The 25695-nt window shown below is 39.8% G+C and overlaps 6 protein-coding genes across 9 annotated transcripts; 4 read left to right on the top strand and 2 right to left on the bottom strand.

Moving 5' to 3' along the window:
- The first annotated feature begins 294 nt into the window (after positions 1-294).
- On the top strand, positions 295-5746 carry LOC6632521 (organic cation transporter protein). 2 transcript variants are annotated; one of them, XM_070207055.1, is made up of 5 exons: positions 295-615; positions 3141-3900; positions 4539-5045; positions 5107-5250; positions 5314-5746. In XM_070207055.1, exons 2-5 carry the CDS (start codon positions 3198-3200, stop codon positions 5715-5717), a joined length of 1758 nt encoding a protein of 585 aa, XP_070063156.1. In that variant the 5' UTR covers positions 295-615; positions 3141-3197; the 3' UTR covers positions 5718-5746. The 2 variants fall into 2 exon arrangements, with proteins under 2 accessions (XP_070063156.1, XP_002056531.1); XM_002056495.4 differs by having other exon boundaries at positions 296-593.
- Positions 5747-5773: 27 nt separating this feature from the next.
- LOC6632520 (putative fatty acyl-CoA reductase CG5065) lies at positions 5774-8545 on the bottom strand. The gene is made up of 7 exons (XM_032433676.2): positions 8287-8545; positions 8133-8200; positions 7972-8067; positions 6861-7315; positions 6519-6796; positions 6246-6456; positions 5774-5911 (listed from the first exon to the last, which is right to left on the bottom strand). The coding sequence occupies exons 1-7, from the start codon at positions 8528-8530 to the stop codon at positions 5845-5847; spliced, it is 1419 nt and encodes a 472-aa protein (XP_032289567.2). The 5' UTR covers positions 8531-8545; the 3' UTR covers positions 5774-5844.
- A 1848-nt stretch (positions 8546-10393) lies between these two features.
- On the top strand, positions 10394-12776 carry LOC6632519 (solute carrier family 22 member 3). Of its 2 annotated transcripts, none has more exons than XM_002056493.3 (3): positions 10394-11128; positions 11196-11846; positions 11913-12776. In XM_002056493.3, exons 1-3 carry the CDS (start codon positions 10441-10443, stop codon positions 12275-12277), a joined length of 1704 nt encoding a protein of 567 aa, XP_002056529.1. In that variant the 5' UTR covers positions 10394-10440; the 3' UTR covers positions 12278-12776. The 2 variants fall into 2 exon arrangements, with proteins under 2 accessions (XP_002056529.1, XP_070063771.1); XM_070207670.1 differs by having other exon boundaries at positions 11906-12069.
- A 131-nt stretch (positions 12777-12907) lies between these two features.
- Xport-A (exit protein of rhodopsin and TRP A) lies at positions 12908-13442 on the top strand. The gene is made up of 2 exons (XM_002056492.4): positions 12908-13228; positions 13303-13442. Exons 1-2 carry the CDS (start codon positions 13015-13017, stop codon positions 13440-13442), a joined length of 354 nt encoding a protein of 117 aa, XP_002056528.1. The 5' UTR covers positions 12908-13014.
- Xport-B (exit protein of rhodopsin and TRP B) lies at positions 13392-13981 on the top strand. The gene is made up of 2 exons (XM_002056491.4): positions 13392-13531; positions 13601-13981. Exons 1-2 carry the CDS (start codon positions 13482-13484, stop codon positions 13902-13904), a joined length of 354 nt encoding a protein of 117 aa, XP_002056527.1. The 5' UTR covers positions 13392-13481; the 3' UTR covers positions 13905-13981.
- Positions 13982-15266: 1285 nt separating this feature from the next.
- RhoGAP92B (Rho GTPase activating protein at 92B) lies at positions 15267-25415 on the bottom strand. Of its 2 annotated transcripts, none has more exons than XM_032433833.2 (5): positions 25193-25415; positions 24590-24858; positions 21933-22108; positions 16674-17640; positions 15267-16610 (listed from the first exon to the last, which is right to left on the bottom strand). In XM_032433833.2, the coding sequence occupies exons 1-5, from the start codon at positions 25237-25239 to the stop codon at positions 15772-15774; spliced, it is 2298 nt and encodes a 765-aa protein (XP_032289724.1). In that variant the 5' UTR covers positions 25240-25415; the 3' UTR covers positions 15267-15771. The 2 variants fall into 2 exon arrangements, with proteins under 2 accessions (XP_032289724.1, XP_002056526.1); XM_002056490.4 differs by having other exon boundaries at positions 15267-16613; positions 25193-25414.
- Between the last annotated feature and the right edge of the window lie 280 nt (positions 25416-25695).

The raw sequence follows: 25695 nt of genomic DNA, 5'->3' as shown, positions 1-25695 counted from the left end.
CAACAGCGAACAGCGAATAGTCGAGTGGATAATAAAATATGGAATTTTATTGATTAAGTGTGCAGAGGAAATTATGAACGACTTGTAACAATATCCTGTTAAAACAGGAGGTGCCACGAGACCGGCCAAGAAACAGAAGACACGACACAGTGCCAACGGAAGCGCTTAAGTTAAAGTTTCCGAAACGCTCGCAATAAGTTTTAATTATTTGCACAAATTCATTAAAGAAATTAACGCGCCGACTGAGTCTTTGGGCAAAATACTGCCACCGTATGGCGACTCGTGTGCCACTAGCTTCAGTTGGATTCCGTTTCTCGACCGATTGAGACGTTAGCGCACCGCAGCTCGATAAAAAGACGGGAGTGCATTGTGCATATCGAAAGCCCCTTCCAAACACAACACAACTCGAGCATAGACCTCCACACTCAGACATGTTTACTGTCGCTAAATAATTTGATATTAATTTGTATGCCGGCAAATAAATAAAACAAAAGAAACATACTGCCATAAACGGAGAAATAAATCGACCAGAATTGCCGAAGCTTCGATGTGTTAATTGAAGGCAGCCCCCAAAAGAAAAGAGTGTATCCAATGTGAGCTACGACTGTAAAATATGTAAATTATTTAAGCAAATACACCTAAAATCAAGCCTCCAACTAATTTAAAGAACAGTCTTACATAAAACATAATGCAAAAGTGCTGGGTGTTTCTTTTGCTATTATTGTATAAAAATAGTAAATATTAAAATATTTAAATTGAAATTATGATCTACGAATTTGTTCAGGTTCTATGCAGGAGATATTTATTTAAAATAGTTTTATGTCTGAAATATTTTCATTTTCTTTATACAAAATTTCTATAAAATGTCTATATATAGAATGTCTATATATATATCCAGAACTTTTAATAATATAGTCAAATTCAAGCTCTAAACATACATGGAGATAACTAGGTTCAAATATTTCTGGTTTTTTTCCTTACTTTAAAAGGCTTTTAACATATTCTATTTGTAATTCCTGATCTAGTTACGGAAATTGAGCACTTGCATTTGCTTTGTTAATTAACTTAAGATTAAATATTCAAAACAAACCATTAATAAATTCCCCACCTCCCTCCCTCCCTCCCTTCTTCACAGACACTTTATAATTTGCATTTGCACAACAAGTAATTCAACTTATTGATTAAAACCCTCGCACCACGCCCTCTGTCCAATGTTGCCCCGTGGAAAAGTGTCAATTGGTATTCGTATGGGAAACTCAAATATGAATTATTGGGGAACCAGTTTCGTATAGCCGATTGCGACCCACTGCAATTAGCACTAACGCATGAATTTGAAATTAAAATATTTGCACGCCCAACTGCGACAGCCGACAGATGTGTGGCCCCGGGCCATTGTTCCATGGCATATGCTCCACATGACGATTGGCCGCTCAGGTTGTTGGATCAATCGAAATTAGCACCTAGCGAGAGAGATTCGTGAAATGAAGTCGCAAATTTGTTAAATTGTGAGGAAAGGGTTCACATTAACGGACAAATATTAAAAGTACACATGATTTCAAGCAAACCAACCGACATTTCAATTGGAAGCCATCCTAAAGGCCACAAAGGGCATCATATCTTAGTTGTCTTTGGCAAATATATAAGCCAGATAAACACAATAAAGCTGACTGATAATCAATGATCATATATGCGATAAAGCCGATTTATATGTCATTTCTCTTCGAAAATTGATAAGCCGCTTGAAGAAATAAAATGAAAGAAGAAAAAATAAAGCAAATAAGGTAGAAATTGTTAAGTTTTTTTAGATTGTGGTAGTTCCAGATAAACATTAAAAAAAAAAACAAGCAATTAAAGAAAACAAAAAATACACTAGAAACAAAACGCAAATAAAGACGCCGAACATTAAATACCCTTGCAGACATATGGCTCTTGTGCGGCATTTCTCAATGCATAGAAATCTCTTTTATTTTAAATCCAAGTAATTGTTGCCAATATATCTGATACTTAAGATTTTTCGTAAAATTGCAATATATATTATTTATATTATCTTCCCCTAACCTAACCTAACTGACAATCTTGGCTTCATACAGATCGTTTTTTCTTTTAGTTTTTTCTCATCAACAATCTTATCTATTAAAAAAGAAACAAATGTATAAATAACTATAAGTTTTTTTCTTTCTTTCTTTCTGTACAATATGTCCCCATATACAAATGTGATGATATTTACTTTGAGTTGCAAGACATAGAGCTGAGCTTAGGGCTGGGGCGATTCTTTAAAATATCTTGAAAAAAAAACACTTTAAAATTTTAAATATTAGAGCTTGATTTTCATATACTTCTTGTGTCAGCTCTTTGATATGTATTGTGGCACAATCAAGCCGAAAGGCCAAATCTCTTAATTGTTGTCAAAAACTATATTGCATAGCAAAAGAGAGAGAGTGAGAGAGATAGAGAGAGAAGAAAGACACATGGATATACTTAGCTGCATAGACTGTTTATACTCTATATATATATATTTATATATACCATATCTACATTATCTTAAAGATATATTTTTGAATGCGTTACACATTCCATGATTAATTCAATATACCCTTTATATGAGTATAAAAACTATTTTATGTGGTGTTAAATTGTTAAACTATTGTGGTAATTAAATTTATAGGCTTACGAAACTCTAAGATACAATATACTCTAAAGTCTTTTTCTTTTATATATGTAGGTTTATAAATAATTCCTTTGCTTTATAAATTGTTTATAGTGCATATTAAATCAGTGCCCACAAATTTTTACGCTTGACTTTGCCCAAAAGGCAATCCCTCGCTCAAATTTCGAACCACAGGAATTTGATGAATTTTGCATGATATTCAATGCCATCAGTCGTTTCTCGTCCGTCGTTCGACGTTCGACGTGGAAAGTCAACTGATTTCAGCTGTAACCGCTTTCAATTGATTTCAATTGAGTGGCGATTGGGAGGGTGTGTGTGTGTGTGTGTGTATGTGCATCGAAAGGGGCAGACAAATGTTTTTAGAGTATATCGTATGTTAATATTTATCCATAAATAAAATAAATAAATGAACACAATGTGCCACGCACACCAACTGATGGAAATTGTCGCCGATTCGATTTGTCATTTACAGAGCTTCAACGAGACGTGGCTAAAGCGAGGCATGTGCCTCTAGGTCGGTGTTCGGAAAATGGTAAATCAGGCGTCCACAATTCGGGCGGTCGGCGGTCATTCGCCCATGTCCAGCCCCCAGCTATCGCATAGACACATCTCACATGCCGGCCCCAAGGATGGGCGTGGGGGAATAGCCGCAGCAGCAGCAGCTCCAACAGCTCCTGGCAGCGATATCATTGGTGATGTGGTGGGCAACTTTGGCATCTGGCAGCTGCGCACCATACTCATCATCTTCCTCTGCAAAATACCCGCCGCTTGGTTCATGGCCTGCATCATCTTCACCGCGCCCGAGCTGTATCCACGCACGGAATTCTCCTGCGACACCAGCTATCTGAGCAGCTCCAGCTCCAATTACAGCGTCTCGGATAACCAGTGCTATGTGCTGGACGAGAACTCAGGCGGTCGCAGCGAATGTGAGCAGTTCAGCTATGTCTCCAGCTTTGATTCGCTCATCATGCAATTCAATCTGGTTTGCCTGCGAGACATTTTCATTGCGTGGACCCAGTATTGGCATCTATTTGGCGTTCTAGTTGGCGGCGTCGTGGGCACCAAGATGATGCTGGTCGTTAGTCCGCGCAGCACCTACTGTGTGGGCGCCGTGGCTCAAATCCTGTGTGGTGTGGTCACAGGCTATGCGCGGGACTTCAGCCTGCACTGCGCCTTCCGCTGCCTCTCGGCCGTGTGTTGCGCCATTATGTTTACCGCTGGACAGGCCATATGTAAGTGATCCATCTAACCATACAACTACTTATTAAAACTGTTCGCATTTTCCCTTTTTTACGAAATCAGTATTACACCAAATATCCTTTTGTGAACAGAAAATCTGTAACCTTACCCCTCAGTTTCTTGGAAAAATGTGATTTTTATATGAATTTAATTTCCTATAAATTTCGTTCTCTTTATATTTTTTTTTGGGAATTTCTCATAGAATTTTCTTTTCAAATAAAGTACTCAGCACTAACTTAACTTAATTTCCCAAAAGCTTCTTACAAATAGCCCTTTAAATTTCACTTTTATTTTCATTTAAATTAGGTTTAGTATTTAGCTTTCACAAAAGCTGTTGAATCTCTTGTGAACAGCAATATTCAGCAAAATCTGTAATTTTACCTCCAGTTTCTAACAAAAATTGTAATTTCATAAGCCTTTAGCCCTTTTCGCTCTAAAGTTTCTTGGGAATTTCTCCCCGAATTTCCCTTTCAAGTTAAGTTCACAATATTAGCCTAACTAAATTTTCCATTCGTTTTTACCAAATATTACTTTCCTATAAGAGTGTTTCAGGTGTAGTATTTAGGTTTTATAAAGCTGATTATTCCTGTTTTTCCGCATCTTTTAAAAAGCTTCCTTGACGTTCCTCTAGTTACGGACATCACGGCTGGCATGCATCGCATCGGCGCCATCATACTCTACGATACGTTCTGGTCCATTGGGGTCATCCTGCTGCCGACACTCTCGTCCTTCTTCAATAGCTGGTCGCTCATCTACGTGGGCATCACATTTCCCACTGTGATGCTTATTGTTCTCTTGTACTGGACACCAGATTCACCGCGCTGGCTCCTCCGCCACGCAGTGGATCATCATTCCATTACGAATGTGGAGGAGATAGTGCGTGAGGGCGCCGCGATTAATGATCGTTGCTTCAAAATACCGCCTGATTTTCGCCAGCAGCTGGAACAGCTCAGCGAGAAGCTAAAGGCAGCTCCTGCGCCTGCACCCTGGACGCAGCTCTGGCAGGGCAAACGGGCCAAGACGCACATGGTCGCTGCCCACCTGGCATTGGCGTTCTTTGTCATTAATTTCATGGGCATGCTTTTGAATATCAGATCTTTTGGCCGAGACTATCTTGTGCCCAATACCATAGCCATGGGTGAGATATACTTGATATCTATCTGAGTCCCTGAGTATTTACTAAAGAGTTCGTCCTGTAGGTTTCTCTGAGATTATTGGCTGCTTCCTGGCGCTGCATTTCACACTGAAGCACAACAAGTGGAAATGGCAATACGCTGGTACCTTCAATATACTCGCCGGCATGCTGGGCTGCATGGGCTGGCTCTTCACGGGCGCCGACTCCAGTGAGTGCCTCAAAAAAAAACCTTTCCTCCATATCTAAAGCTAATGTTCGTAATGCATTTTAGTGGATGCTGATTTGAAGGTCTCGCTGTGGATGATCATTGCCACCATACCCAAGGCGGGTGTGTCGTGTGCCCAGTCCATGCTCCTGGCCTGCATGAATGAGCTGGTGCCGGCAAATAAAAAACAGATCTTTGTCTTCTCCGTGGTCACCTGGGCACGTGTTTGGCTGCTCTCCGCACCCTTCTTCAATGTACTCAAAAAAATCGATACGGCTCTCTCGCTGACCTCGTACTCTGTCTTCAGCATTTTGGGTGGCATCTGTACCTGCCTGCTCTTGACGCCCCGCACCACCGCGGCGCCTGTGGTGCCTCAGATGGAGCAGCAGCAGCAGGACAAGAAGGAGCAATCGCCGCTTAATGCGCCCGTTTGGACCATCGAATCGGATGTGCATAACACGCGCTTATAAAAATTAAGTACTTCTTGATTTCCAGATATTATCAATACATTATATATATTTAGCTAATAAAACTCATTTCTCTGTGATTAGTTAAAGCCAAGCAATTTATTATTGACGATTAAAGCGACGAACAGGTCTATAATAGCACATAGACCAACAGCATATAGAAACACAGATGCGCAAAAATCCAGAACCAATAGATTCTACAAATATTCAAAGAAAGATATTAATCATAGATTTGCGTGCCAACCGCTGACTGACTGATTGATTGAAGATCAACGCCCAGCCCGAATCTCAAATTTAACAATAAAATTTTATTTTATTTTGGAAATTCCACTTTAAAGGGTGGAAAATTGATGGAAAATGGGTGTATAAAATTATTTGTTTCTTAGCCGAAACACTTCAAACTCTTTTTCAAAGGCTTAACTAACAATTTAAATTTTTTACGAATTTAAAAAAGGGAAATTCTTATTTAACTGAAAAACACTTGCCCTGACAAAGCCGATTAATACAGGCAAGTAATTAATTGAAACTTACCTGGTCACCTGCATTTTATTCGCGTCGACTGTAAACTTTTCGTGATGTAAATATTTATTTATGCCTATCATATGACGTCTGACATAATCATCATAATTGAGCTCTTCCAGATTCCAGTAGAGCATGGGGAATGTGCCGTTGTCAATTAAATGCTTAAAATAAAACCGGCTGCGATTTTTAAAGATCCACTCGTTCAGAGAAAAGAAACTGCCTGAGCATAAAGAAAATATATATTAGAAAGATATGTAAATCCTAGGTGTGTAGAGTATCTACCCGCCAGACAGGCTTGCCGAAATTTCTTGGCAATGGGCGTGACAAAGCGCTGCTTGGAGCCCAGCAGCAAGGTACGCAGATCCATAAATAAAGCAGGCACAAAATGCAGCATCCACACGGCGAGCTCGTGTCTCAGGGCGCCACGACGATACTTGAAGTTGGGAAACATAATCATGCGCTTGGTGGGATATATGCGTGCCCATTTCATGGTCAGATCACCCAATCTTTGCCAGCTAATGGGATTCGTTACACCCGATGTGGCATTGCAGATGCTGATGCTGCAAGTAAAGAAACTCCATCTAGAGTCAGAAAGTCTTAAAAAGTTTACCGCTGTCCACTTACCTGCCCAGCTCTGCCTTGTGCACCATCATGATCATCGCATTGACCACAAAGTCCACTGGGATAATATCACAGATCAGATCCTTATCCCCCAAAATGCTGCTAATGCCGCCCTTGCCGATTTCCATCATAATGCCACTGATCGCCTGTATATTATCGATCCAGCCGGGATATGGCTCCCTATAGGCAGCCGTCACAATCGAGGGACGCACTATGACAATGGGTATTAGGTGCCTGTAGGAGTTCACAATCTGCTCGGCTATGGACTTGGTGAATGTGTAGGTGTTCACATGTGGACCCTTTATATAGTCGGCCAGGCGATTCAGATAGTCTTCGGGTATTTTCTTGGTGCAGCTCAGAAATTGCTGCCAGTCCACGGGCGGCAGTGTGGGATAAATGCACTCATCCACATATTTGCGTCCGGGATTGCAATAGGCAGTGGAGACGTAGAGAAAACGCTGTAAAATATAAGTGTTGTATAGATTAAAAATAAATCATAGAAGATTAAATACAGATGAATATAAAGCAAGTAGAAGACAATCATAATAACAAATAGTTAAACTTAAGCATTGTTTTCTTTACTTCTATTATTAGTTTTCCAGCACTGTGTCTTTCTGATTTGCATGTTTTCCAACACTAATTGGAAATCTTCTAAAGGCTTTTAATGAAGTTTACAGTTTCACCGAAAGTTCATTAGATTTAAATCGATAAAAACCGTAAATTAAGTTCTGTATAATTGTTAAAATAGCTTGTGTAATTATATTTAAGCGCTTCCTTTTTTATTGCTTGTTTCTTAAGATATTTATTAGCAATTCTACTAATTTTGAGGAATTTAACATTAAACTTATATTTTCATTTCATAGCATTAAAATAAGCATTAGTCACAAAGTGCCTTAAGGCTGTTAAAGTATATGAAAGCTACTAAGCTGTTTACACTTGCAATTATTGAAATTTTAGGAAATCCGTTAAAATAATCCAATTTTAGGTTTAAGTAGAAAAGTATCTCAACGCCTTTGAAGTACATAGAAGTTTCTCAATTACTTTACCATTATTTTATACTAATCGGTTCGAACTTGATTTTTAGAGAAACCGTAGGAATAAATTAAAGACTTACTTTTAGTTCCCTCATTTGCCTGCACATCTCCAGCAAATTGTAGGTGGCCACGGAATTGACGCGTGCTGCCACATTGAGGCACTCGTTGAAGCGCACCTGTGAGCAATCATTATCTAAATACCTATATGTATATGAACAGTCTGTATAAAACTGGAACTTACCGTCGCGGCGCTGTGAAAAATAATGTTAACCTGCGCGCACAGCTCGCCTCTGTCCCGTTCATTCAAACCTGTTGGCATTGAAAACAAAAAAAAACGCAAAAGCTTTAATGTTGTTTTCAATATTTTCACTCTCCGACTTGTCTTCGACGCTTACCAAAATTATCATCCTCAATGTTGCCCGCAAAATACGAGATTTTCTGAAGACGTGCTGGATATTCGCTGCGCAAACGCTGGAATATGCAATTTTGTAGGAAATTCTGGAAACGCTGCTCAGGCGAGACGCCAGCCTTGGCTCTGATGAGCATGTGGATGCGTTTAATTTGTGGAAAACTCCAGAGCAGCTTCTCCAGCAGCGCTTTGCCAACGAAACCAGTGGCACCTATCGAGTAAAAGTGCATAAAGAAAATATAAATAGTAATAATTAGTTATTCAAGACTTGCCTGTGATGAAGACGACTGCATCTTTATAGATATCCAACTGGGCTTCCATTATATCTGGCTACAGCACGTTGTGGCCACTGTCGTGGCCTGAATGCAACTGTTTGCAGGGGCTTTTCTCTCAGCTTGCAACTGCAACGTCGTTTACTTAACTTGGCTAATTGTTGTTGCAATGAAAGTGAAAAGACTTTAACAACAACAAAAACAACAGCAGACTCTTCAAAATCCTATAAAAACAAGTTTTTTGCAACTTTTGAATGAAGTTTGGACTTGAATTGGCTTAAACTTTGCGGCGTAAACAATTGTCACGTAACACCTTGGCGGGAACTTACATAAGTCTACTTAAATAGGCCAAAAGGCCACGACCCTGAGCTAGTCGCCTTCTTAAGCTAACCTTAACTGTATCGCTTTATCTTATCCAACCTAAACTAATCTCAGCCTACCTAAGCAAGCCCTACCTAACCCTACTTTTATAAACCTATCCTTACATAAAACCTTAAATACTCTGAACTTAGCCAAGTAAACTTAACTTAACCTCAACAATATATCATATTCTGCCTTCAGATTCCTGAATAAAAGTTAAATTTTTGACAGTGAGAGCGATCGAAAAACTTGAAAAAAAAAATACAAAAAGCATAATCTAACATACTTTAGGAAGTGTTAAGAAATTTAAAAAAAAGTTTCTATCTTTCTTAGAACTCAACTAATATTTATTATTTTCATTTAGTTTCTACAAGAGCTGACTGTTTTTTTTTATGTATTCAATTCATCATTCAAATTAAACAGATTAAATAAAGCCACATGAAACCCATTTGGTTCTATTTGATTGTACATCCGCTAGGTGGCGCTGTAAGAAACTATAGGTTGGAGTCTCGGCTAAAATAGCTTTAAGCATGGCTGAAAACTTTTCCCCTCTCTTTCTACTATGCGGTTTTCCAAAGATTGTAGGCTTAATAAAAATCTTGATCCTATAAATATATATAATATAAATATTAACGCTGTCCCAATATATATAGAGGGTAATAACGGCCTTTTTTGAAGTATATTCAAGGTTTAACGAGTTTTTGGCTGGCCAATAATCGTAGTTGTAAATATATAAAATTGTAAAAATATATGTTTAAATACAAATATTTATATACATAATATATCTTTAAATAAAAGTAAGAGAGACTCTTTAATAATTAACAGTATAAGTCGATTATATTAGAGAAACGTCCCACAAATAAAAGTAAATTTTGAGAACTCTTCAAGTAAAAGCGTTGAAAAGCTATTTCATAAATTATTTAAAATATTCATATGCATAAACTATAAAATATTCATAAACGAACTAAGAAACTATAAAATATTCATAAACGAACTAAGATAAGCTAATATAAGGGAAAAGTCCTTAAAAAACTGAGGGCCTAGACGGAGAGTCCTGCTTCTATTATGTAAACAGAGAGCGTAAAATTATGTAAATTTTTGAGTCGGAATCTTTTTCTGAGCTTACCAAACATTACAAATAGATTAATAAAGGACGTCACGTGAAATTCGTATCATTTATAAAACGCTAAACAGTGTCTTGGCAAAAGTTTGCGTCTATAGTATTATAGCCCTAATGGAAAACCTTTACAAAAACAAGACATATTGACATAATCGTTTAGGAGCAGTCGCTATTTGCAAAAGGAGAACAATTGAAGACACCTGAATATTTATTAAAGTGACAATTTGATTAGCGACGATATCGTTGAGTAGCACCAACTGTGCCTTCTGCTCCGCAATTGTCCAGAGCTACAGCTGGCTGCGCCAAGCGCTAGCGCAGTCGCAGTTATGCTGGAGGTTCGAAACCCACCAGACGTGGCTACTGGATTATATATGTACACAGCTAAAAGATGGACGGAAGCTACAGGCCCAATGGTGACCAAAGGAAAACGAACGAGGCGGAGGCACATGTCCAGCTAAGCTATATAAGCGGCAGCCAGGATGTGGAGCAGGATGTGGCAGCAGTTTCAACAACTGGGCAGGATGTGATCGGGCAGGTGCTGGGCGACTTTGGCATCTGGCAGCTGCGCTCTGTGCTGATCATTTTTCTGTGCAAGCTGCCCGCTGCCTGGTTCATGGCCCTAATCATATTCACTGCGCCGGAACTGTATCCGAATGAGGAATATTGGTGCGACACGAACGTCTATGGCGGCATGGAGAACACCAGTGTCTCCGCGGATCAGTGCTATGTGCTGGTCGCCTATGGTGAGGGCAACTTTGCCATGCGTAAGTGCCAGCAATTTAACTATGCCTACAGCTTTCGCTCGCTCATCATGGAATTCGACTTGGTCTGCCTGTCTGATATCTTTGTGGCCTGGTCGCAGTATTGGCATCTGTTCGGCATGTTTGTCGGCGGCGTTGTGGCCACCCGGCTGATGCGTGTGCTCAGTCCACGTCGGGTCTACATAGCCGGCATTTGGGGCCTGCTCGGCTGTGGCACGGCCACCGGGCTGGTAAACGATTTCAGTTTGCACTGCTCCTTCCGCTGCCTGTCCGCGGTCTGCTGCTGCTTCATGATGACCGCCGGTCAGGTTATATGTGGGTATAGCCATAGCTTGTAGCCCAAGTCAAGCACTTAAGCATCCTCCATTCTTCGCCTTTCCAGTTAGCGACATAACGGCGGGCAAGTGGCGGCAGAGCGTGCTGCTGCTCTATGACAGCTTCTGGTCCATTGGCGTCATCCTGCTGCCGGCTATTGCTGCATTTGCTCACAGCTGGCGACAGATCTACGTAGGCATTACCTCGCTGCCATTTGCCATTGTCCTGCTGCTGCCCTGGCTGCCGGACTCGCCGCGCTGGCTGCTGCAGCATGCGGAGCCAACTGCTGCCATCGAGCATGTCCAGCAGCTGCTGCAGCACGCGGCACACATCAATGAACGCAGCCACCGGCTGACCCGTGATCTCGGCCTGCAACTGCAGCAGCTGAGCGAGCGGCTGCGCACGCAGCCTGCGTCCGCACGTTGGCTGGAGCTCTGGCATGGCCATCCGCAAGCCAAGCTCCATATGCTGGCGACGCACATGGCACTGGCCACCTTTCTGATCAGCCACATGGGTCTGCTGCTGAATATACGCTCCTTTGGTCGTGACTACCTGTCGCCCAATACCATGGCCATAGGCCTGGCGGAGCTGCTTGGCTGCCTGCTAGCCGTCTACCTGTGCCTGAAGCACAACTTCCGCAAGTGGCAGTGGGCGGGTGGCTTCTGCATTGTGGGTGGCACCGTGGGCTGTCTGTGCTGGTTCTTCAATGATGTACAGAGTGAGTTTTTATATATATACAAATATTTGCTCAACTTAAGCATTACTAATCCTCTGCAGCTTTCAGTGCCCGAAGTCTATGAGATTATCCTGTGGATGTTTTTTGCCGCACTGCCCAAGGCGGGCGTATCCTGCGCTCAGTCCATGCTCATCGCATGCATGGGTGAATCTCTGCCGCCGCAAAAACGGAGCACCTTTGCCTTCTCGGTGGTCACGTGGGCGCGTGTCTGGCTGCTCTCCGCCTCGTTTCTCACGGTGCTCAAGCAGCTCAACATTGCCCTCTCTCTGTCCACTTTCTGTGTGCTGGTTGTTCTGGGCGGCATTTGCACTTGCTGCCTGCGCACGCCCCTCAAGGCAACGCAGGAGCAGGAGCACCAGCCGGAGACGAATCAGCAGCACAAGGAAGTTGACTGCTACAGCACGCATTTGTAATATGTGATAGTTAGAACAATTTACTGAGTAATAGGTAAATTTTATTCCTAGAATTACCTTAGCTTAGCTAGGAAAAAACTTGTGATTATCTATAAGCCTTAACTAGCGAGGATCTAAGTTTGAATCCCAGTCAGTTTTATAGATTAGTTAACCAAAAGAGTCTCAGACAAAGAACCTCTCTTGAAATTCCTTTGGAAATCTTTCTATTAAATGCAAATAATAATGTGTAGGAATATTCCTCTGCCTTTACCTCAAATAACTTTCAAGTGTTTATGAATCCAATCAAAGAGTGTGAATTAAATTAGATAATATTGATATTATAATCAAAAATATCTATGTAAATATATGCCATACATATATTCAGAACTTTGTTAATACACCCGGCAAGCCAAGACCTCGTTCATTTCCCCTGCCCTGTGCTCTAGCCAATTCCGCGTTCGAGGCTGACACCAAAATAATGGGCATAGATATCTTAAGCGCATTGCTCTACTGACAGGCTTTTTGTGTCCGTAAATTCACCTGATTTTGCCTGCCCACCCAACAAAAGAACTAGTGAGAATTGCAAATCAATAAAAACGAAACCATAAAATTGCCAAGAGTCTCAGCATAGGGCCACTAATTGTGGCGACTTGTCATTGTGGGAGCAGCTTTCGTGTCGTTGGGAAGTGGCCAACAGCAGTCGTATACAAGGATAAGCAGGCTACAAGAAACTGCTGTTTGTGGTCCATTTGGATGCAATGAAATCCAAGAAATCTGCCTTTGCCAATACATCAACAGGCTACGGCAAGCACAAGCAGAGCGGACACGGCAAAGGTCACGGGCACGGCGGCCACAAGGACAAGTCGGAGGACAAAAGCAAGGGTAACAAGGATCAGCAGCTGCATGAGCAGAAGGATGAGCAAGACCAGGATCTGAACTCCGGCTTTGGGGATTATCTGCGCACGCCGGAGGGTCTGTAAATGCCCAAGAAAAATATAAATTCAAAGCATGACTATTTATATGAATCTTTTTCTTGCCCCTCTCAGCATTTGAGATGATGAAACTTTTTGTCTTCGCAAACACCGTAATGTTAATTGTTACCATGGCCTGGCCGAATATTAGGGAACAGTTCTATATGCTTAATCAATGGTGGGAAAGCTTTCGTGAACGCCAACAGCAACAATAGAACTTGCGTAAGATTTAAGTAAAAATTTGAGCGGACAAAATGGTTGGCCCATTTATGCAGGGCATGTTACTTATAGGCATCATCTATTGGTACAGCTAAGCTATATGTGTATACTTATTATTATGTAAATATTTCTTATTGAATTTCCCACCCACTAGGTATTCCAAGAGCATGATGTCCATGATTAATGATTATTATCGCAGCGAATTTCAAAGTAAGCTCCAAGCGGGCGGCAATGCAAAGCAAGCCGCGGAGACGCCTCTGAATGTGGATAACTTTATGGAGTATGTGCGTGAGCTGGAAACTAAGGAACAGCCACAGCAACGGGCAGTACAAAAAGTTTCAGAAAACGCCATAAAGCCATCAGCAGCTAACTCCCATCTGCTGCTGTACTTCCTTAACATCACAGGCGCCCATGCCTTGCCTGATTTTTGTAGCGCTGCAGACAGCTCCATAAGCTAGCTTACAACTAAGAAATATAGCATTTTTCTTAAATTGTTTGATATCATAATATATACTCTATGTTCTTATACGATAAATGGATTTTATATATTAATATATTTGCTTAATCATATTGTATATGATCTTCTTGAAATACAACAATCACTTATGCTGCAAATGTTTCGAACGTTTTTATTCAAGTATTGTAGCAGAATATATTTTTCAAAAATTTCTCAACATTATATGAACTTTTCAGCTTACTAAAATACTATATTTATGATTTTTGCCTTTTGTTTTCTTTTTCATTTTAATTGGTCTCTTTTTTTAACCGTTGGCAATTGCAGTTTTTATATAAATTTTACAATTCCTTTCACTTGCTTTCAGTTTAAGCGTCTATATAGAAGTTAATGCTTGCTTCATTTTTTGAGTGGGAAAATATAGTGTGTTTGTATAGATATGATAGTGTTATGTTGTACGGTGCAAATTCATTGTTTTAGTAAAATTTCTACTTTTCTTAGAAGTGTTTGCTCAGGTATTCAATTCTATTATGGCACAAGTATTTCGATTAATCCATTATCTTGTGAGGTTACTTTGAGATTGAAAATGTTTGAATAATAGCATATCTTAGACTTAAATGTGCCTGGTTCTTAACTAGTTCAGCTTAGAAATGGGATATTTCATAGATATAAAAGATAAATTCTAAGTGAAAATTAAATAGAGCTGTTTATAGCTAGGAGGAAAATATTGCTTAATAGTTTAACGCAGATAAACGCCGACAACTGGTTACTAGCTTTTTATATAGATCTTCCTGTGTAGAGTTCTATAGAACTGCCTATAAGCTTATAAATAGCTATAGAGGTTCCTTCTAGATCTATATATCTTACAATCAAGTGCTTTGATTTTTCTCAAACTTATTTCACTTACATTTGTGTGCTTATATATTAATATTTTATAGGCCCTGAATAAACGCTCAGCTATATCCTATTCAAGATTGTAACTTTCAAATATAAATATACAAAATAAAATTTGTAAAAAATTTCGTTTATGAACTCATAAATGACTTTTTAATGTATATTTTATATACACAACAAATATTCATACATCAGTTTATTATAGATTAAAATAATAATAATAGTTGCATTACAAATTAATAAAGCAAAAATACAGAGTACATCAAATTAAAATTGATAAGACCTCAATTAAAACTATATACTATATGTACATAGAAAATACGCTCGAGTTTTGCTTTACTTCTTTTCGAACTGGAAAGAATAGTTGGTTGTTTTTTAATTAGCCCAACATCAAGTACAAAGCGTAACAAAAATTTTACAACAAAGGCAACAAATTTCAAATCACATTAGAAATTGTCTTTCAGAAATTGGGAAACAAGAGCAACGGAAAGTTAAGGAAACACAAACCTTCATTTTTCTTTTTTTTTTCTGTGTATCACAACCTTTTAAATAAGGATAACAATAATTTTTTTTAAACGAACATTTTTCGCGTGAAATTTCGACAAAATTGAGTTAATTCATGAATGCCTACTACAGACTAACATATATGTATGTTTGTAATATATATATATATATATATATATATATATATATATATAAATATATATATGTATGTGGGTGTGTGTATATATATCGTTTATGTATATCTTTAAACATATGGCTAAAATAAAACACATACAGTTTAAATTGCAAAGAATACAAATGCTGAATACAGAATTAAGTTGCTTTCACTCTATATATATATATATATATACAAATATATATTTAATGCAACTTATTGAAAGGCTTTGTTTTAACTAAATTAATGTGCGTTCAAGTCTTAGGGTTAACATATAGAAAGCGCCACCGGTTAACTAAGGATTCGCTATTAACTACAATTAATCCGCCTGTTTGCGTATTGTTGGCGGCGGCGGCGCTGGCACCGTTGGCCTTTTGGGCGTTTGAAATGAGTTTGGCGATATGGGTGTGGTAGGCGTGGCTTGCGGCTGCTGTTCCTTATCTCCCACTGTTAGCGGCTGTTCATGATTATGGTTGTGCTCCTTGCCGGCTGTGCTTGTTGCTGTTGTAGTCGTATTTGTTGTTGTGTTAGTTGTTGTATTTGTCGGTGCCCCCGTTGTCGCCTCCTCTCGCGTGCCATTTGTATCACAATTTTCATGTCGCAGTTTCTCTATAAACTTCTCCGTGGTGTAGCGTACATTGCCATTGCTATTGTCAATGGTCGCCTGCGTGGGTGTTATGGCCTCATCGTCGCTTTTACTGTCGCCCTTCGGCCCGCCGCCGCCCACAGCCAGTACCATGGGCCGCTTGGGGAGCTGCGGCTTTTGTGGCACATCTGGCTTTAAGCGAAAGCTGCCAATGCTATCGATGCTCCTGCGATCCGCCGTGGGCGAGGGCAGATTATCCAAGCCAAAGAACTGTGTGCGCGTCATGGGTACGGGTTTGGCGGGCGTCACTGGCGGCGGCGGCAACGCCTCCAGCTGTGTGTGCGTTGGCTGGCTGGACGCTGTCGGCTGCTGGAACTGCGCCAGATTGGGTAGCGGCGGCTTTGCTGGCTTCTCCTGCTTCTCCGGCTTTTCGTCCTGCTGCGGGAACAGCTCCTTGGCATGCGGACGATGATTGGAGCCAACGCCATTGCTGGTGGCCTCCGTTTTGGTAGGCGGCGAGGGCGCATTCGGTTTCTGGCGGCGCAGCGTGCCATAGCGCGGACTCTCCATGACTTCTAGGATGACAAGCAGAGAGTTAAAGGGGTTGCTGAATGGTCGGTTGGCTCAGTACTCACCACTATCGTGCTTATCCAAATGCTCATTTGAGGAATTCGATTTGCTTTTGCCTTCGACAAAAAGTTTTTGACGCTGCAGAGTCACATAGAACTCAACATCGCCATCAAAAAAATAGTCCCACTGACTGATGAGCAGCTCGACAATAATGTTCGCTGCCGAGGAGCTGTTCACCTGGCCAATGTAATCGGCTGGGGCATTGCTGCTCTTGTCGACGCGCGGCCAGAGCATGTTCGGTGACATGACAATCGCCAAATTCTGAGAGCTCATCTTATTGTGCACGGCCCGCTGCTGCAGCAGCGCCAGAAAGCGTGTGAGGTAGCGCAGATTGGCATAGTTCTCCTTGGGGAGTTTGCCCAATATTGCTTTAATCTCCGTCTTGCGCTCCGCCTCGGTGTGTCGCTCCGCAATGCGTATAAAATCCTTGTATAACGCATATGTGAGCAGTGGCTCGGGCAGTTCACGCAAATATAGCTTCAATATGGAGCCAATGACATGCGGATCCTGATACTCCAGTGGCAGGGGTGTTTTCACGTGCTGAGCCTCCAGTGCGTGCTTCATGCGTCGCAGCTTTGTGCTGGCACAGCCGACACGCAATAGACCCTCCTCCTCTAGCCCATGCTCCAGGAGGCAACAGCAGCACAGCTCCACAATGTAGGAGATGTCGCGATGTGTCGACTGCAGATGCTCCTTGAGCGAGGTGCCAAATCGCGATTTCTCCGTGCCCTGTATGGTATCCTGAATGCGCGCCAGCGATTCATTCACATGCTGCAGCGCACGTTCGTGATAGTTTCTTTGGTTGAGCACATAGTCACGTATGCAGCTGACAATCTCGTCCTCTTTGGCAATAAGCTCCAGCATTTGTGCCGCCCACGCATCACGCTCCTTTTCCAGCTTCAGTTCGCACTCCTCCTGCTGGCCCTTAATATGATTCACCTTAGCCGCGGGCTCATCCAGTCGTATGGCGGCCTGTAAGTGAAAAGAGCGAAGGCGGAGAGTAAGTTTAGTTAAGTCAAACAGATAAGAAATCTATCTCGCTGGTCTTTCTTTTGTTTGCCACTGGCGTCATTTTCACACGCTTCTTCACACTGAGTACCTCTGCTTGCCCCTTATCTATGCCCACCTAAAAGGTGGCAGCTGTTGCGCGACAAGTGTCTGTGATTGTTCCACTCGCCCCTTAAATGGGGCCAATAAAAATACGCTGTGACCAGTTGCAGTAATCAATTTCTTTGTTTCACACGCAAATGGAAACATTTACAAGGTAAATATTGTACATTTTTATGGGCGTGTGCACAGCCTGACCGATATTTGCGGGTAATTGACATACCGCATTGCGTTGCACCTTTGACTCATAGCTTTGGTATTAACATGCTCTCAACTTAACGACATATTGATAAGAAAATTCTGAATTTAAGTAGAGCTCTGAATAGGGTCGCACAAAGAGTGAGAAAATATATATCTAAATTTAAAATAGAGTCCAAAAGTTAAAACTTAAGCTGAAGCACATAATAATGCGCATCCGTATAATATAGTATTTGTAAAGTATGTTTATTTATATTATAAATTGAAACAATTGAAATCGGATCTGAGCTTATGCGGTAAATGCGATACATCTTGAAGTAATTAATATGGGATATTAAGCGTTAATACTGCACAGTTTGCCCAAGGTCAAGGTAGAGAAAATAAGGTAGCAGGTCTATTGACAAATAAGTAAAATATTCTGGATATCTGTAAATTATATATACCGAATTGCTCTTGGAGTCTCTCTTGGAGTCTCTGGGTCCCTTCACATTTATTTATGGAAATACTTGGCTAGCTAGTTAGTGTATTTAATCAGACGTATGCACAATGCTTGCTGTATAATATTTCTTATCGCGTCGCGCGGTACAATTCTCTCTTACCCCTAAGTCAATAAATCGAATAGTCGTAAGTTAGCTAAAAATAAGCAAAATCGTGACAAACTGAAGTCTCTCACTCACTCTCTGCTTTTCTCTTACTCTGTCCTGTATCTCTATCTCTCTCAATGCGCAACAATGAATGAGCAAACAATGTCATCTACCAGCTAATTATAAACTAAACCCAAAGCAACATCTTTCAATAGCAGTCAGCGTATGACTCACAACCTGCCCATTTGTATACTATAAGTAATAACCTCTAATGACCTACATTAGAGTTGAAAACGGGTATGCGAGACGGTTTGCAAACATAACAAACATTCCCCCCAGCTCTGCCCAAAGGTTAGCACACTTGCAAGGTACTACAACAACAAAATTTGTATATAAGTATGTCGCATATATCGCATATAAGGCTCAATTAGAGCGCTCCCAATATGAAATACTAGCTGTCGATTAGCTGCCAGCCAGTGCCAGAGTCGCATTAATTTTTATGGTGTGCCGATAAGATTATGGTAACTATAGCCACATATAAACTTTAAGAAATTCTACGTAAATTTGATATGACATACGAGTGGACAATTAATACTAGTCTGATGTTATTCCAAGCGACTTGCTCGCTCATTGCCTCAATTTTCAATTATGATGTCACTGGGTGTCCGGCCAAAGTCAATGAACGTCTTCCGACACCTTAAGCAGCCATAACAACAACAACAACAACAACAACAATAACTCGACTACCCATATAAGGCATAAAGCGTGTCGTCAAGTTGTCTTGGCTTGTAAAACGGAAAGCAATGCCAAAAAAAATTAAATAAAATAAAGAAAATCATCATAAAAACAAGGTACGAATAAAAGTTGACCACATCGTCACAAAATTTGTCAGGTAATCGTCAAATGTTAACGGCAAAACCAGAGTAAAAGCTATACAGTAGAAGCTCACTAGAGCGAACGCCCATACACAAAATGTATCCTATTCAGAATGGTAAACTTAAAAGATATTTTGAAAATGCAGGAAAAATCCACACATAAACTGAATATTTAAGAGCTTTTAATTGTAGTTCAAAAAAAAAAGATTGCTTAAAAGCCCACTTCTAAAAATTAGTAAATATCGATGCTATAGAAATGAGAGAAGTTGCCTGTTAGTAGAGACTTTACCGTACCGCCAAAAGTCAGCTCAATAGCTAGAGAAATTGGAACGGCAACCGTTCAAAATGTCAAACAATCCTGCGACCATATCATAAAGACAAGCGACGCCAAGCGACGCATAAATCGAACAGCTTGGCCCAACAATAACAACAAAGCAATAACAACAATAGCAACAATTCTATTGTGAGATGATAAAAATGAAAAAGAACGAAATAAACCATATACTGAAATTATAAAGAAGAAAAAGAATTGATTGCTTTCTTGCCTGGCGCTTGTCATCCGGTTGCGGCTATATGTAAAACAGTGCTTAAAACTCAATTGGAAAATGATGCAAAACGTGTGAGAGATTATTTTATATTGTAAAAGAGAATATAATGACTAGAACGAAAAAGTAACTGAGCAAATATTCCCAGAGAGCTAACATATATTTGTAATATGAATAAGTATAAATAAAATAAACACTTTTACGGTATGTTAAGTAACATAATAAACTACACTCTGTAAAGTAACATTTTCATGTTATATAAAACCAAGTAAAATACATTAAACGAAGTTCAAAACAACAATAATAAATAAGTTAATACAAGCTAAATTACCTAGAAACTTTTATCAGTTTTAAACAAAAAACAAAGAATTCCATTTGATAGGGAATCCTATCAGATAATGAGAAGAATATAGAGTACACAACTTTACCTAACCTCAATTAAAATAATTGGAAAGTAAATTGAACGCTTTTCCATTCAACAAAAACTCATTAAAATACGAACTTGCACTCGTTTTTTTTTATTAATGAGGAGTATTTGTTGACGGTACACAAAAATACCTTGGAAAACCCACAAAACGATATTAATCCCATTATTAATTAAACTCAATTGCATTTTACTAAGTTTCTATTTATCTTACGAGCAATAAAGTGGCATTATTTAAACAAAATCGAGAATCATGTTTGTTATACGAGGCTTGTCGTGCCATAAATAATGACTCTCGGCCCACTGTGCATTGTGTTTTGCGCTCCATTTAAAGGCGGGCACACGCACACGCACACGGTACAATCAAACGGAGAACTTGTATAAATAGTTAATATTGCTATTGTTATTGTTGTTGATGTTATTGTTATTGTTATTGTCATACTTTGACGCCTTTGACGCTCCGCTTTGCAATTGCGTATTCTAAGCGAATTCCTCAATTTGGATAAGTGCTACGCTATTATCACAAAGAACTTGACCCGCTGCAAAAGTAGCAAAAACTAATCAGATAAAAAATGTTCTCAAAGTAAATAAATGTTGATTATATTTAAGATATTCAAGAGCCTATATATCAAACTAGCGGGTATTGCCTGGCCTTGCCCATGGAACGTTTTGTGCTAAAAATATTAGATATTACCTTTCCACTAAGTACACATCTGTGGATTGTTGAAATCTACCCATCTTGATCTCCACTTCTGTTTAAAAATACGTTTTAACTGCATCAAATAAAGATCCAGGCGTTGGAGTTAACGATTTTAGCCCTTGCTAGGCTTGCCGTGAGAATCTTAAAGCTGATGACTAATCTTTCGCTTATCTGCATTTGATCTGCATTTGCCACTCAAGAACTAATCAAATATATTCTCGCAAAGATCTGTGAAAATATTTTTCAAGCCGATCGGGCGGTAAGAAAAAAACTTTCATGTAACCATTTTTCGAGATTTTTCCACACATATGGGTGGAATTTATACAATGAATATTTCAGCTTCCTAGCTTTTGCGGTTTGGGCTGTGCATTGATCACCAATCAATCAGTCAATCAGTCAGTCAGGACAGTTTATATATAGAGATTTGATATATCTAGCACCTGTAAGCTCTGAGGTATGCTCAAAAACACGATTTCGATATCGATTTTTATCCAATTTAATGAAAACAATTGACGGGCTTATACGACTGGAGTCGAAGATGGATCCTTATGAATTTAAAAGAAACTATTTTACACATTTTACCCCTATCAACATGGGTTTATGGTATAATTATTATTTTTTAAATTATTAAGTGCTTTCAAAACGGCAAAACCTTTAAAGGATTTACTCAACGACCAACTGGGTGTACTTTTATTTTTAATTTAATTTTCTATAAGAAATATAGTCAAAGAATATTACTCGATCTAACTTTTTTACTGTGCATAATACATTTAATGCAGAGAGAAAAAGATTTATGCGCTGCATGTTTCGGTTAGGATTGGGAAAACTTACCTCATGGCTGCGTTTCAGTGAGGTATATTCTTGTAGTGTGCGCGACACATTACGCTTTAGCGTTGAGATCTCTTGTATTTCTTTATCTAAGATGTTTTTTAAGCGCCGCACAACTTTCGTCTCCGTTTCCAGTTCGCTCTCAATGCTGCACTCGGCGATTGTCTTCTCCAGTTTGCCTGCAAATTGCGAAAGAGTTTTTAAATAAATACAAAATTTTAGTTGATGATGTAAAGTACGAGTGTGTGTCTAAGATACAACTTTCTGTGTGTGTGTGTGTACGTGCGTGTGTATTCCCGAGTGTCTAAGTGAGGAAGTCAATGCTTATTTAAGACCTTATCGTTGCCGAACGGACGGTAGCAACTGTTGTTGCTGTATGTTGTTGTTGTTCTGCCGGTTCATAGTTGTGGGCCATGCATTGGGACAGCGGGCATGGGGGCGTCACTAGCTTCTCTGACGAAGCTGAGTAAGCAAAATTGTGATAATTGTGTTGAGTGCGACGACGCCGTCGACGCCACCGCCACCGCCGCCGCCAGTAGCAGTGCCTATCACACAACAATAGGGGCGCCGATGCAGGCAGAAGGGAGGGGCGACAACACCACTGAAGTATAAAATTGAAGATATGCTCGCTTTTTTTTTTTTTTTTTTGAGTGGCAACGAGAAGACGCGGTGATGGAGCGAGGAGGTGGAATTGAAGCGCGTCGTGGCTAAGAAATAAATTGAAAAAGGGCACACTTGAGACAGTGGAGCGAATACGTGAAAATAACCAAAACTATTGAAAACATAGAAAATATTAAAACAGAGACCAACTTAAGACAAAATAAAAAAAACACATTTTATAACAAAATAATTTTCAGCGTATATATTAAATTCTCAACAGACCAAAAGTTTTATATTAGAATTACTTTAATATTGTAAACATCATGTACAAAATCTTCTATTATATTTTTTATTTAAAACCCTTTTCCAAAATAAAATGTCTTTATGTAACTAGTAAATAGAAATGGAAACTGTTTGGGTAAAACACGACAAATTTATCAATATATAAAAGTGATTGGCTTTACTCTATATTATTTATTTATTCATACAAACGCAACCCTGTTAAGCATTTGTGTACGTGAACTTTGTATAAATTCAAATATGGAGCTGATAAATCCAAAGCTTACACAATTCACGTACAAAGCGACAAATGAGAGAACTGGAGAGCGTTATACTTGAATAGTTCACCTACTTTTGCATGCAGGCCGAACAAAGGCTTTACTTTTGCCTTATGTCATAATGCTACGGACAAAACTAATCAAATAAAAGTTGAACCAAGGTAATTTACAGCTGCAAATGGTGATGCCTTGTCTCTGCTGCAGTCGACGCTGGCAGAGTAGCTAAATTGCAATTGCAGCACGCATCTGCTGTGCTCATGCATGTGTGTATGTGTGAGAATCTGCTTGTGTGTGTGAGTAGCATGTTAAAAGTGTCAGTGGAGTCAATAATGAGTAATGCGATAAAGAGTGGGAGAAGAGAGCGAAACGCCAAAACAAAATAAGGTGTGGGGGTTGTATATGTAGGAGGTTATATGAGTATATGAGTGATTTTTTATTTTTGGCACAACTTTTACTTTTTGGTCTGCGTATCGTAATCATAACATTATTATTGCAGTTCACTTTTACCTTGTTTTTGTTTTTTTTTTTTTTTTTTTGAATGAAATGCACAATGAAGTTTCGATAGAGAAATAAAAAATGTAACCGGGCATAAAAGAGCGGGTGTTGCCTGGCGGGTGCGAGGCTTAATAAATACACATAAACACAAAAACAATCAAAACAAAAACGAAAACAAAAACTGTATAAATAGATAGGCAAATAAAAATAAGAGCGGCAAACCGCAAGACAGCGGCAGCGGCAGCGGCAGCGAATGACTGTTGAAAAGAAAGCAACGAAAAAAAAAATCACCATAAAAATTATTATAATGATTAAAAAACGCGCTAAGCAGCAGCGACAACTCTGGAGGAGTGTTGCTGACTAACAGACACCCTGCACTTAGACTTCGTATATATTAGGAATTTTGCTATATAAGAACGTACTCAAAGTGAGGGGAGCTATCCGAAAATAGAAAATTGCTTGTTCGGTGTGCAATACACACACATATAGTGCCTATTGCTTTTATAAATTGCAGCAGCTGAAAATCAATATTTATCTATATCGACAGAACAACGGAGTTTTGTTGTTCCACATTGATGTGACCAATAAAATATACTTTATAAAGTCGGGGCTCATAAGCAGCACACCCTATTTAAGCTGTTTTTAATGGGTATAGGGTATAATAATCGACTTCGATGTTGAGAAATGTAAATGCCACAAGGCCAAGCGCAGACAAGGCGAGGCCACACACACATAAACACAAGCACACATACACACGCACAGAGCGCACGCAAGCCCGTGACACACAGTCATCAGAGCATATGCATAGACATTTATGCGCCTACTTACATATATGTACATATGCACGCAAACATAACTGTGCACACCTTGCGCATTTTATGTGGTCTCGTATTCAATTTTTTTCTTTCTAGCTGGCGCCCTTATCACAGCCAGCAAGACGCCGATAAAAGCACATATACACACACGCACTAGTAAATACACACATACGCTCCCCTTGGATTTACTCACCGCAATTCGCTAGAACCTTGTGCAACGGCATATCCTTGGGCAACTCCTTGGCGGTTTCGTCCAGCGCCTGGGCAATCTTGTAGTGACTGTTTTTCTTGATGCGCTTGTCGTGCTCCTCGATGGTAACGATGCCATTGCTGCTGCTGCTGCTGCTACTGCCGCTGTGCGCTGGTAATTTGCGCACTATTTTCTCAATGGTTTCGCGATATCGGTCCACCTGTTTCTCAATGGTCTCAAGCTCAGAATCTTTGCAGTCAGATTTTGTAGATCTATGTAAAAAAAAAACACAATAAATACAGATACAAATCACGATACCGACACCGATATATATGTAAATGCCATTACACAAATGCCGTTAGGTCATCAGCTACGTAAGAAACATGCATATAAAAAAACGTAAGCGCTGCGCTTTATTTTGGCATTGATTTGTGTTGTTATGTTTGTTGTTGCTGTTATTGCTGTTGTTTTTGTTGTTGTTGTTGTTATGAGGCAACACCTGCGCCCGCCACTGGCTGCTCGCGCTTTTGTCTGGCGCTTTTGGAAGTCGTCGCGTCTCTACGGATGCCGCTGCCTGCCTGCCTGCCCCCTGGCCTTTGAACTTACCTTAAATTTTCAGCAGCAATTTTTATTTTTGCAAATTGTTTCTTCATTTTGTTGCCGCTTTGCACACACTACCGACCGCCTTTTTACGTTTTACAAAAACAAAATGCACTTTGTTGTGGTTTATTTTGCTGTATTAAATTAACTCGGCATTTACAAATATTTTTAAACACTGGCAAAAATTAGTCATTCTCGGCCGACGAATTACGGAAAAATGATGTAAAGTCGAGGTATTATGATATCGATCAACTATCGATGGCTGTCATTGCATGCCCAAAAAATCTAAATATCGATATGTGCAAGCATAAAATACTTTAATTGGATATATCGCACGGCTGACTGTAATGGGCGTCAAAGAGCCTATTATGAGGCAAAGAGCATTAGGTAAAAATAATATTTATTTATATATTTATTTTAAGACTTTTATAATATCCCATAATCGACCCAAATGAATATTCGATAAATTAAATTATCGTCGCCCTCAACTGTTGAACATCGCGATAATA

Source organism: Drosophila virilis, chromosome 2, assembly GCF_030788295.1.
Source record: "Drosophila virilis strain 15010-1051.87 chromosome 2, Dvir_AGI_RSII-ME, whole genome shotgun sequence".
NCBI classification, from domain to species: domain Eukaryota; kingdom Metazoa; phylum Arthropoda; class Insecta; order Diptera; family Drosophilidae; genus Drosophila; species Drosophila virilis.
This window is presented reverse-complemented; position numbering and strand designations above follow the sequence as displayed.

Coding starts and splice junctions, on each gene's coding strand:
- LOC6632520 (XM_032433676.2), bottom strand. CDS start 8,530: ATGCACTTTTACTCGATAGGTGCCACTGGTTTCGTTGGCAAAGCGCTG. Junction 8,201..8,286: donor CATTGAGGATGATAATTTTG/GTAAGCGTCGAA, acceptor CAATGCCAACAG/GTTTGAATGAACGGGACAGA. Junction 7,316..7,971: donor GGCAAATGAGGGAACTAAAA/GTAAGTCTTTAA, acceptor TATATTTTACAG/CGTTTTCTCTACGTCTCCAC.
- Xport-A (XM_002056492.4), top strand. CDS start 13,015: ATGAAATCCAAGAAATCTGCCTTTGCCAATACATCAACAGGCTACGGC. Junction 13,229..13,302: donor TTATCTGCGCACGCCGGAGG/GTCTGTAAATGC, acceptor TGCCCCTCTCAG/CATTTGAGATGATGAAACTT.
- RhoGAP92B (XM_002056490.4), bottom strand. CDS start 25,239: ATGAAGAAACAATTTGCAAAAATAAAAATTGCTGCTGAAAATTTAAG. Junction 22,109..24,589: donor CAAGGTTCTAGCGAATTGCG/GTGAGTAAATCC, acceptor CGCAATTTGCAG/GCAAACTGGAGAAGACAATC. Junction 17,641..21,932: donor CACTGAAACGCAGCCATGAG/GTAAGTTTTCCC, acceptor TTTCACTTACAG/GCCGCCATACGACTGGATGA.
- Xport-B (XM_002056491.4), top strand. CDS start 13,482: ATGGTTGGCCCATTTATGCAGGGCATGTTACTTATAGGCATCATCTAT. Junction 13,532..13,600: donor CTTATAGGCATCATCTATTG/GTACAGCTAAGC, acceptor CCCACCCACTAG/GTATTCCAAGAGCATGATGT.
- LOC6632519 (XM_002056493.3), top strand. CDS start 10,441: ATGGACGGAAGCTACAGGCCCAATGGTGACCAAAGGAAAACGAACGAG. Junction 11,129..11,195: donor GACCGCCGGTCAGGTTATAT/GTGGGTATAGCC, acceptor TCGCCTTTCCAG/TTAGCGACATAACGGCGGGC. Junction 11,847..11,912: donor GTTCTTCAATGATGTACAGA/GTGAGTTTTTAT, acceptor TGCAGCTTTCAG/TGCCCGAAGTCTATGAGATT.
- LOC6632521 (XM_070207055.1), top strand. CDS start 3,198: ATGGTAAATCAGGCGTCCACAATTCGGGCGGTCGGCGGTCATTCGCCC. Junction 3,901..4,538: donor TACCGCTGGACAGGCCATAT/GTAAGTGATCCA, acceptor ACGTTCCTCTAG/TTACGGACATCACGGCTGGC. Junction 5,251..5,313: donor CTTCACGGGCGCCGACTCCA/GTGAGTGCCTCA, acceptor AATGCATTTTAG/TGGATGCTGATTTGAAGGTC.